This window comes from Peromyscus eremicus, unplaced genomic scaffold (assembly GCF_949786415.1).
Source record: "Peromyscus eremicus unplaced genomic scaffold, PerEre_H2_v1 PerEre#2#unplaced_603, whole genome shotgun sequence".
Classification (NCBI taxonomy): Eukaryota; Metazoa; Chordata; class Mammalia; order Rodentia; family Cricetidae; genus Peromyscus; species Peromyscus eremicus.
In genome coordinates this window covers 79,219-91,789 of record NW_026734839.1, presented here as the reverse complement: position 1 = coordinate 91,789, position 12,571 = coordinate 79,219, and the positions used below count along the sequence as shown (strand labels likewise).

General features: G+C 36.0%; 1 protein-coding gene across 1 annotated transcript in view; it reads left to right on the top strand.

The window, feature by feature from the left end:
* Window positions 1–11,858, top strand: part of LOC131901891 (probable alcohol sulfotransferase) — a 37,786-nt gene extending 25,928 nt beyond the window's left edge. The window contains exons 5-6 of the mRNA XM_059252958.1: window positions 7,385–7,562; window positions 11,746–11,858. Of these exons, the coding sequence (XP_059108941.1) occupies window positions 7,385–7,562; window positions 11,746–11,858 (291 nt within the window). The remainder of the gene's footprint in view (window positions 1–7,384; window positions 7,563–11,745) is intronic.
* The last annotated feature ends 713 nt before the right edge of the window (window positions 11,859–12,571 follow it).

The window sequence follows — 12,571 nt, the reverse complement described above, 5'->3', positions numbered from 1 at the left end:
ATTGTACTAGGTTTTCATACATTCACTGGTGTATTCCTTAATTGTAGCTGTCACTCCTCATATTCCCTCCCTCCTTCAAGTCCCTCTCCTCCCTTCTCATTTGATTATCCCATTCCAGGCCTTGACTATCCATCCATAACTTGTTCTCCATGTTCAGTTCTTTCATTATGATTATGAGCTGAATGAACTTTTTTTCCTGATTGTCTGTTTTTTTCTGTTGTCTATTTTGGGTTCCTCATATTTTTTTACTTTGATAGGCATTTCCTTCTTTAGGTTAGAGAGTTATATTCATGATTTATTTTTGGTTTATTTATTTATTTATTTTTGTTTTTTCATCCAAACCAAAATTTCCCTCACTCCCCTCTTCCTACTTCCTCCAACACTACTCCCACCCACTCCATTCCCCTCCACTGTTACTCTTTAGATACTGGTGGGCCTCCCAATGATTTCAGGTAGCCATGGTATATCAAATAGCCAGGTGATTAGTCTCTTCCTTTTCTATTAAGGCTGGATGAGGTAATCTGGTATCAGAAAAGGGTGTTGAACGGAATTACAAGAGTCAGAGACTCCCCCTGCTCTCATTATTAGGAGTTTCACATGAACACTAAGTTACATAACTGTAATATATATGCACAACACCTATATCAGTCTCATGGAGGTCCACTGTTGTTTGTTCTGTCTATGAGCCCCTATGAGCCCAGGTTAGTTGATTCTGTGGATTTTCTTTTGGTGACTTTGATATCACTGGGCCCTACACTCCAGCCTTGCCCTGTTCTGAAGGATATTTGTGAGCTCCACCTAATGTTTGGCTGTAGTATCTGCATATTTTTCCATCAGTTGCTTTGTGGTGAAGCCTATGTGATGAACAGTTGTACTAGACATCAATCTATGAGAAAAGCAGTATATCATTTCATTGACTTCCTTTGCCATTCACATTTTTGCTATCCTAAATCTCTGGGGTATACTGCCTCTGGGTGCTAGCCCACAGAGGGGAGTCCCTCTCAGGATATGGGTCTGTGCTCTGCCAGTCATTACTTGTTCATTCCCCCAATTTCTGCCACATCTTTACCCAAGCAACTTTTGTCAGCAGGACAGATTGTAGGTTGAAGGCTTTGTGGCTGGGCTGGTGTCCCAGTCCTTCCACAGGAAATCTTGCCTGGTTACAGGAGATGGCTAGATCAGCTGACATAGTCTATGTTACTAGGTCACCCTCATAGATTCCTGAGTGTTTCCATTGCTCTAGGTTTCCATCTCATCCCAGTGATGCTCCATATCCCATTGTCTCTCCTAATTCTCTCTCAACCCATCCTCCACCCACATGATCCCTCCTGTTCCCATCCTCATTCTCCTTTCTAAGTCCCTCCTCCATCCACTAGCAATGTTCATTTTACTTTCTCACAGTGAGTCTCATGCATACCCCCTTGGGCATACCTAGTTATTTAGTTTCTCTTGGTCTGTCAGTTGTAGCTTGGTTCTCCTTTACTTTCTACGTAATAGTCACTTATGATTGAGTACATACCATTCTTGTATTTCTGTGTCAGAATTGCCTTAATCATGACTATCTGTTCTACATCCATCAGTTTGTCTTCAAATTTAATGATGTCATTGTTTTTAACAGCTGAGTAATACTCCATTATATAAATATACCAGATTTTCTGTATCAGGTTCTTAGTGCTATGCGGCTTCTCTTAACATAGCTTTAATTGTGTCCCATTAGATTCAGTAGGTCATGGAATAATTTTAATTGAATTCTAAGAAGTGTTTAATAACTTTATTTCTTTCTTGACTTATTGTTAATTCAGTTGGGAGTTTTTCAGTTTTCATGATTTTATAGGCTTTTTATAGTGTCTGTTGCTTTTGAAATGCAAATTTTACTCACAGTGGTCTCATAGTATATAGTGGGTTATTTCAATTTTTTTGATGTGTGGATACTTGATTTGTGACTGAGTATATGATCAATTTTGGAGAAGGTTCTATTAGGGATTGGGAAACACGTATAACTCCTTTGTGTTTGGGTGAAATGTACTATAGGTTTATGTCCTGGTCATTTGCACCATAATGTTTGATAATTCCATTATTTATCTGTTTAATTTTCTTCTGGATGGCATGTCCATTTGTAGGAATGAGCCTCTGAAGTGTCCCAGTATAAATGTTTGGGATTTGGCATTTGATTTAAGTGTTAGTCATGTTTCTCTTACAAATATGAGTGCTGTTGCATTTGGAGAATAAATGTCAAGAATTGAAATGTCATCGTGGTGGATTTTTACCTGAATAAGTATAAAATATCCTCCAAATTCTTTTTTGAATAATTTTGGTTTGATTTCTCACTTTTACATTTAAATTAACCCATTTTTATTAATCTTTGTATTGTCACAAGTCCTGTGGCTTTACCTGTCCTCCAGCACCTTGCTCCTTGGGCATCTCAGTTGCGTCTGTCAACTGTGCCCTTCTTCTTCCCCTCTGTAGTTTAGTTTTCTACCTAACCTCATCCAGCTGGGGTATTGGTCAATACGCTTCTTTATTAAACCAATCAGAACATAATTTACACAGGGTATAGAAATATTCCACAACATTTCCCTCTTTTTTGTCTAAATTAATAGGAAGGTTTTAGCATTAGCATAGTAAAGCTATATAAAATGGAAAAATTATTAAGAATTACAGTACCAATACCCAATCCCTTTGCGTTTGGCAAAAGTAGATAAAATTATTATCTAACTTATCTTAGTCTAAAGTTTTGTATCTAATTTTCTTTCCGTTATAACTAAGAAATATTTATTTATAACTACTTATTCTCCAACTCCATCAAATCCGAGAAGGATGAAATATTACTTAAAAACAGGGACATCAGGCTATATCAACAGTCACCCAAAGATCCTCTGCAATGATGGGGAATCCATCTTTGGCATACAGTCCTGGAATATTTTGCAGACTTTAGTGTGAAGCAGAGAATTCTGAAAGACTTCCTACCTTGTCTTGGCAAAGTTTGGCAATTACCACTTGTTACATTATCATGACCCAGGTTTTACAGAGACTGACAGCAATTGAAGCAAAGGCCATTTCATTGACCACATTACTAGCTTTATTTATTAAAATACAAAAACAAAAAAATACTCCATACAGTTTCTTTGATGTTCATCATCTATTCTGAAGTAGATTGGTTCTGCCAGGACAGACATATCTCACTTTCATGAAAAGCTTAAATTATTAAAACATTTATAATGTCATATTTTGTAGTTCTTTGAATGTTTGGAAGATTACCTATCTATTTAAAATACATGTTTGTATACCTAGAACATCTAACTGACAAGACTATAAATTTGACTATTACAGATGAATACTGATCTGTATTGCTTAATTATACATTACATTTATTATTGAGTTGCATAAAAATTGCCTTAAGAAATAGTAGTAGTATACATACATTATTACAAAAGTAACATTAAATTTATATAAATAAAGTAAAATTCATTCCAATGTAAAATATTTAGAGTTTAACAATTGTTTGAGGGGATTAAATATTCCATAATCTACTCTTTTTTCCTATCATAATGATCTAATTTATTTCCATCATTTCTGTATCATATCCCCTTTCTGCTTTTAGAAAGAGATTATGATCACTTTCAAATTGCAACCAACCCTTCTTAAATGAAAACAAACATTTATAATCAATATTTTGGGACTGTAGGTCTAGATTTCTAGAATACTTACAGCTGATTGGTAGGTACTGGTAAAATTTCAGGAACTCTGAGAAAAGCAGGATAATTGTTAAGATTTGGCTTGAATATTTTGTGAGCCTGGGTCAGCTCAGCTAGCCATATTAATGCTATTTTGGATGTTGGATCACCCTCAACATTTTTATTGGTATTTTGTCCACTTGGTCTGAAAGAAAAAATATATATATAATATATATATATTATATATTATATATATGTATCTTTATTAAAAATATAAACTGTGCATTGTACACAAACTAGCCAAAAATAATTTTTTTTTTGTTTTATGTTGGAGCAGGTAAAATATACACCATTTCTCTTGTATTTACTTTAGGTTTGCTTTCTCATGTCTGTAGTCAGGATTTTAGGGGATCTTTCTTGATCAAACCTGATTTTCTTTGACCCAAGGTGAATCCATAGGCTCTTATTTTTTGTGGAAATAAAAGCATATCCTCTCCTCTAATTAACATACCTTTTGACTTAAATTTTGAAATCAAGATAATTTTAAATATATAGATTGGTTTAATTTAATAGCTTTCACAATCAAATGTCTCTCAGATGTTATCATTCACTCATTAACAGTCAAAAAATCTAAACACAACACACAACATAATACGGAATTTAGACTCTCTGTGTTTTTTGACTGTACATGGCTTATCATAATTTTTTTATTCGAATTCTTTTTTAAGAATTTTACTTAATTATTTTTAAATCATTTTAAATCTATGACTGTTTCTATCCTTTCTCTTCCTATCCCAAGCCTACACACGTTTTCCAAACAAACTGTGATCAACTTAGAGGCCTTTATGTCTAAATTTGTCCTTACTGTGTACCTCTAACCCTTTCTGTCTTTTTGAGCAAAAAAACCTAAATTTGCCACCTACCATGTGGCTGGGAGATGCCTCTCTGTACATCATCCTGTGTGAGACTGTAATAACTTGCCATGCTGCAGGTCAAGTCCACACGTCACAGCCAGGGGATGTGTCTCTCTATAGTGGCCCACATGAGAGGCATGAATGATAAAGCTTCTTGGCTCTGTTTTTATGTGTCTAGAAGCCTTTTTAGGACCTCCAGCACTGTGGGACACACATTGGGTGCCATATGTAAATGGACATTTCTCTCCCAAAAGCCAGTTCTCAAATTACCACTCAGAGGCTTATATTAACATCAAAAAGCTCAGCCAATAGCTCAAGCTTGCTACTAACAAGATCTTACATTTAAATTAACCCATATTTATTAATCTATGTATTGCCACATGTCCTGTGGTTTCACCTGCCTATAACATCTTGCTTCTTCAGTGGCTCAATCCACTCTGCTTTTCATTTCCTCCCCCATACTTTGATTTTATTGCCTAACTGTATCTTGCTTGGCTATTGGTCAGTCAGCTTTTTCAATGAACCAGCTGGGCATAATTTATACAGAGTACAGGAACATTCCATAGCACTTAGAAAATAAGGTGGTCTAGGAGTGGGGAGGAAGGACGCCAGCATGGAAGAAAGCAGAGTTTTCTGCAGGAACTGCATAGATAACCACCTGGAAAGGGGGTGCTGAGTGAGGACAGGCCACAGCAAAATTTGGATATAAAGCTGTGAATGAAACTGAATGATTGGCCTTGGGATAACAGAGGTAGACGTGAGCATCTACAGTTAGCCTACTTGCTTTCAGAGTGACCTGTGGGTCCTTATTGAGTGTCTTCTTTATCTGGAGGTGAGGGGAAAACAATGAGTAGGTAGAAGGAACTTTGGAGAATAAGGCCTATGGTATATACATCATATTGGGGAATTTTGGGGAGAGACTATAGCAGGTGTTCTGCAAAGAGATGAGGGTGAAACTAGGAGAATGGACTTGAGGAGGAAATGGAGAGATAAAGCTCTGCATTGAGTCTACTACTTCCATACCCAGTTTTGCCTTGGGTTCTTGGGAAATGGTTGATTGACTTGAGGTGTGGGACCAATCAACAATTTATGGTAGGGGTATTTGGGAGGGTCTCTGAAATCCACTAGAGATGGAGGTGTCTGATGTAGGTGTTTTGATGCAGAACTGGGGATAACACTGGGGGATGGGACTCAAAGGATTGGAGAGTGAGCCAAAAATCTATAGTTAGCTTACATTTCCCTGGCCAGAGTAATCTGTGGATTCCCAAGGAGGGCCAGTTGAAGTAAGGGCTTGGGATAATCTTATGAGTTGGAAGACTCAGGATAAGAGGAGAAGCTCTTTGGGATCCACTCCTGATGGAGGGAGGTGTTGGTATGACACTTCAGAGTTGGAACTGGAAGAAAAGAGGAAAAGGAGAAAATATGTGGTCAGCCAACCTACTTCCCTGGCATGAGTCAGAAAAGTAATCTTTGATGAAATATATTAAGGATAAACAAAAACAGAAAAATTGAATCATTCCAAAATATTTTGCTCTCTTGATTTTATCTTCCAGGGGTAGAAATTTTCTATGTAAAAAACAAAGCCATCCATCAGATACTTTGTCTTTTGAGAAATATTTGAATTTTTCATTATAAAATTCAATTTTTCCCAGGAAACTTCATTAACCACCTCTGCTGCATGCTTATTCATTTTCCCATAAGTCTCCTTTGCAACCATTCAATGCACTGTTTTCAGTTATTGCCATGGTTGTTCACCTTTACATTAAATATTAACTGAATCTGTGATAAAATTTGTAGTAAAAGTTTAGAGCCAAAAATTCCTTTATGAGCCCATTTGTAGGGCTTGGATTCTAAGCAAAGTCTTCCTTATTCCAAAATTTTGCATTCTTATGACTAACTTCTAGAATTGAGCCAGTTGTGGCAGTGCACAGTTATAATCCCAGTGGGGGGTCTGAGGTAAAAAGGTTGTGAATTTGATGCCCATCTAAGTAACAGCATGAAATCATAATTCAAAACAAAATAACATATTGGCAGTAGCCCCAAGTAAAAATTATTGAGAACATTTTTATTAAAGTGTTTTAAATCTATGCTTTGCTCAGTTACCCATAGGAAAAAGTATCCTTTGACATAAACATGAACCTCTATCAAATTTTTTGTGCATATTGCCTTCACTCACATTGACTGCTTTCTAGAAGTATTTCTATAAGTATCTTTAAACTTCTGAGGGCAGGTTAGGTATGGTGGTGCACAATTTTAATGCTAGCACTTAAGGGGAAAAATTTCTTTGTGTTTGAGGTCAGTCTGGTCTCCACAGCAATTTGCATCAGACCAGATAGGACTCCCTCCATAGCATACTGTCTCAAGACAAAAATCCCATTGCATTTAGTAAGTAGATTGGCATACACCTGTGAATATAGCAATAGACAGTTGAAGTCAAGATGATCAAAAGTTTAAGGTCTTCATTCAATACAAAGTAAATTTGAGGACATTCTAAGTTAAATGAAACCCGTCTAATATTAACTCCTCCATAAAAAAAAATCACAGCTTCTGTATTTTAGGGGCCAGAGATCAGTCACATTGCAAGCTGACTAAATATACAAATGTTGTGTGTGACTCTTGCCCTCTTTACAAGGCCTGCTTCTTTCCTAAACCCAATTCAATATTTTCTCATTTCGTGGTACCATTTCATTCTTCATGTTTCTTTTTCCATCCTCCATCTGTAGTTACCTTCTCTGCATCTGTTTTCTCAGAATTCTCTAATTATTAACCTCATTTTTGTTTTGATTCTTCTTTTAGAATACAAGGGGAACCATAGAGAAGATCTGTGACTTCCTAGGAAAGAAACTGGAGCCAGATGAGCTAGATCTGGTCCTCAAGTACAGCTCCTTCCAAGCCATGAAAGAAAACAAAATGTCTAATTTTAGTCTTATCTCAGAAGATATAATTACTAATGGTTTGGTCCTCATGAGAAAAGGTGAAGAAACTCTTTAGTCCCCAAATATGTCAGAATATGTGGAGGGTTTTTTGTTCCAATGAGGCTGTAAGAAATTGTTGTGAATGTGTCAACATTCATTGCTCATCTCTCATAGTTTCTCAGAGACCTTGCAGTGGAATCTTTCTGTGGTGATGACATGGACTTCAGAAACTCTGAAAAGTTTCTGAAAACATCTTGGAGATGATCTTGGGTTTTTAGAGGGTTGTGTCTAATATCCTCAATGGAATATGAGAGACATGTTTTTGTGAGTCTTTGTTAGGCTCTCTGTATCATAGCCCTAAACTCTAAAGAAAATGTTTAATGGAAAGAACCAAAGGTATATATTAGATGATAATCCCAAAATACACTTCCATTCACTGCTGCAAAAGATGTCCAACAGGTCAAGGTTGCTGATACACTACAGGCTAAGAGTAGAACTTATAAGGACTAAGTGAATTATCCTCCAGTGTTAAAATATGATGGCATTTGCCAAGCTCAATTTGGATTGCTTCATGATCATAGTTACTGTTTTTTTCTGAATTGTCTCCATTGGAATGGGAATATCCATCTTCTCTATGTCTGTGCCACCTCTCTATGCTATAAGCAAATTCTGGGTATGGTTTCCTAGCTGTGCAGTTGAGGAGTGACTGCCAGAATACACCACACCAAATTAGTGAATAATTGGTGAGGTGGGACTCAGGGTTTAAGAAGGAATGAGTTAGATGTGAGGTATTTGGGGATGACTAAAGAACTTGGGAATAAATGCAGGAAGTGGAGAGTTAGGTATTTAATTTTCCTCTTCTAATTACTTACATGCTTCATTCTTAATCTTCAGTCAACCTCCAACCTACAGTGTGAGGATCAGGTCACAAGACTCTAAGGACATTAGGAATATATAGAGAGATAAGTGAGTTAAAGTCATTAGTGTATTGCATTTAATTTAATACTCCTGGTATCCTCACAAGAGGAAATTACACTCAGATTTGGGCACACAAACATGTCAATGCAAGAAATGGTCATCTATATACTAAGAACTGAGGCCTATGGGAGGGTCCACTGCCATTGACACATAACCTTAGACTCCTTTACTCCAGAGTCTAAGGAGATAGAGTTCTCTGTACAAGAACTGAAGATCTCAAGTAAAAAAAAGAAATAGCCCATTATTGGATTTCCTGAAATGAATAATAGTTCTGCAGAGATAAAAGAGTATGTGTACATAAATGGCTTCAATGAAATGCCAAAACAAAATGGTGGCTTGTTTAATAGAGAAAGGCTACTGAAACTAACAAAAGTTTTATCTGAGACACACTGGAGGAGATGAAATAGAATTTGGAACAAAATTACATGAGGAAAAATGTAATTTCCTCTTTTCCATCTATGTTTTTCCAGAATGAGACCACATTGGGATCTTAGTTTAGTCTCTTCTAAAACATAGTATTTCCTTGTATTATATTTTTTAGGAGAAAAATATATAGTAGTTATTTCAAAAAACTGGATATGGTCCCTAAAGTCATATGGGCTTTAATTATCATAATGGTCATATAAGACACCCATTTCTTTTGTATTTGAAGATAACTTTTATTCTGAGAAATTGTTTTCCTTGTATTAAACTCACTATAAGCCATGCATCCCACAGGAAACGAGGTCAATGAAGGGGGAGACAAACTTCATTATGCCTTTCACCCTGATTCATGACTCCAGTGCAGAAGTTGCTGAGATGCATATGGTGGGAAACAATTTGAAAAGAATAAGAAGAATGAGGAAAATGTTGATCTTAATTCCTACATTAGATTGATTCCTTTTTTAATCTGGAAAGTATTAGCAGGTCAAAGATTAATTCTAAAATTTATTTCATCACTTACCATTAGATACCTAATCCTTAAATCATAATGCATGAAAAGTTATGTTAAATGTTATACTAGCTTTGAACAAGAGGAATTCTCTCGACTTACTTTTGATGTCCTTTAGTTGCTTTTCTCAGGACACCAGAGAGATATATTTCCTTGCCTCTAGAGAGATAATCTGAAGAGCTACTATTTACCTGGGAGAATCACTTATCTGGCTAGATGGTTTTAATTTAGTTTAAAGCTCCAATGAAAAATTTTCCACAAACAATTTTGGTCATTATGATTCAATATTTAGATACTTCAGGAAATACAGACCAGAGAGATGTTCTGTTTGGTTGACATAACTTTTTTAAAGACATTGTCACAATCAAGACATATGAGAGGAAATGTCTTCTGACAAACTTCCAAGGTTTTGACCCTCATTAGTTCACAGTAGATATTTACTAGACAAGAGGACTTGTGTCAGTAATCATTTTCTCTGGTGTAACAAAGAAGATATTAAGAGACACAGAGGGAAGAAGACCTATGGAGAAGCCCACTATCTACAGGCAAAAAAAGCCAGGAGGGTATGGACAACAACATTTTATAAGACCTGCAGCCTCCTAAACTAGGAGAAAGTTCCTTTCCAACAAGAGTTAAGCCACTGTGCATTAGGATTAGACTGACCCTGGACACATCAGAGTATCAGGAGGTTTTTAGAAAGAAGCACTGAAGAAAAATATATGCATGAATGGTACACAAGATTTTGAGATGGTTGGACTGAGAACTTCATGTGTACACTCCACAAACATGATTCTCTCATCTGGACTGATTCACTCCATTTGGCAGACACATTGAATTTGCTGAGATTCTGGTAGCTCAGCATCCAGTCTGGCTTATGAGGATCAAGATTGCTGTGGGATTCAATAACACAACTTGTTTCAATAATGAGTATAATAATGAAGCTGAAAGTAGCAATGGGCATTGATAGATTGCATTATTAATAGATGAAACTCTTACAGTCACTGCAAGTAATGGTATATTATTTGAATATTGTGTATCAATAATTATATTTCCTTTAATGTGTACCACTGGACATTTAAAGTTAACTTATGTGATACACAGAGATTGTATTTTAGTAAGGAAAAAACATGACTTCTATTGTCAGTCTTTTGGCTTCCAATCTACATGCATCACTATAATGCTGGTAAGATCTCAAGGACTAATTTTTCTTCATCAGCAAAATGGCAACAAGGCCACTATCTTCCTTACTCATTCATTAATCCTATCAATAATTCCATACTGAGAGTGTTTTGTATGTCTGATACACTTTGATAAATGAAGCCTTTGACAATTTAAGAAATACTTTACTTTTCAAACATATTACATGCATATTTCAAGCATGTTTAAAAAGAGGAAATTCATCAAAGTGTCACAGCTATGAAATAAAATACAGCAAGGATGGGACCTGTAGAATTCTACATGGAGAGGAGATAGGAAGAGATGGTCACCATCACACAAATAAGGAAACAAAAGAACAAGTGACTATGTGGAACACATCAGCACTTCATGGTTAAGGAACACATAATACAATGTGAGAAGGTGGACTATTTGAGATCTCTAAGTCCAAACCTAAAGACCTCCTAGAATGTGGTTATGAGAACCAAGGTATGGTTCAAAAAAATACTGGGAATGAAATCATCTTCACACATCACCAAAATCCATACTAACTGAGAACAGACATCCTGGGATGCTCTCAGCAGACAGTATCTGTGTCTCTTGTATCTGATGGAAATATCAAGATGACTGACATGTAACTCACCATTGTGTTTATATCCAGCTCCATGGTATCTGATATCTTCAACCTCTGCAGGCATGTGCATCCATATGCAGCTACAGACACATAATTAGAATTAATTTTAAAAGGTGTTTTAAAAGTTGCTGGTATAGTTTGCAGAACAGTTATAAGTAAACCCTAAAAGAAAGAAAGAACAATTGAAATGTGTTTGAATAATTGAGGTATGAAACTCTGCTGAGCTCAATAGTATAATGGAAGAATGTCTAATGAGAAGGAGAAATAATCTGGACATTAAAAATATAGATCCAGTGTTTATGTTGTTATATTGTGGAGTTGATATATTGGTATAAGAAATGGTAGACATTACTTACACAGAGGTACAAGTCTGTTTGCATATTTTTCAAAGCATAAGAATCATTCTCCATAGAGTAACTGTTAGTTCTACTTTATTGACTGTGTGTTCCTACTTACGCAGAGGGTTACATCATGTGAATAAAGGAACGAGAACAGATTTATAATCATCATTAACCTATCTCTGTGTCTGCTTCACATTTTCCAGGTGTGGCTGGGGACTGGAAGAATCACTTTACAGTAACTGAAGCTGAAACCTTTGATAAAGTATTCCAGGAGAAAATGGCTGGTTTTCCTCCAGGGCTGTTTCCATGGAAATAAATTCTTAAAACTTTAAAATCTTACATGCACACTGGTGTTTACTTTTCTGACCTTGTACAGGTGACTGAGTGGGTATGGTCATAGAATAATACATCCTATTATTGAATTGTGTAGTTTTTTTCTAAAATGTATTAGTAGTAATAATAGCAGTAGCAATAGTGGTCGTAGAAGTGGCGTAGTGTTGGTTGTTTTATGTGAGTCTGTGTGTGTGGGGGGGGGTTTGTGTGTGTGCATCATGCACATGGGTGTGCACATACATTTCTGTGTGTTGTACCTTTATAGGAGAAGAATGCATTGGATCCCAAGTAGTTGCCATTACATGTACTGTAAGCTCCTTTCTTTGTGTCCTAAGAACTAAATTCAGGTCTTCTATGAGGGTAGTACAGTGCTCTTAACCTCTGAATCATCTCTCCAGCCCTGAATCTTGTAGTCTTGAGTCATCAAATATTTGTTCCTATTATGACTGGTTTACTATACATTGCCAGTTAAGTCCAATTTGCTTCACAGAATTCCAGCTTAAAACAACCCTTGTAATATCTGAAATATAAAACACACTACAGAAATTTGTAGATAATTTTTAGTCTGTGACATTTGGGCAAAATAAATAAATCATGTTTATAGAGACATTCAAACCTAATTTAAGTAGTCTATGGTAGATCTTTATAAATTTTCATTTCTGCTCACAATTGTGTATTTTCATTTCAGTTTTTTTC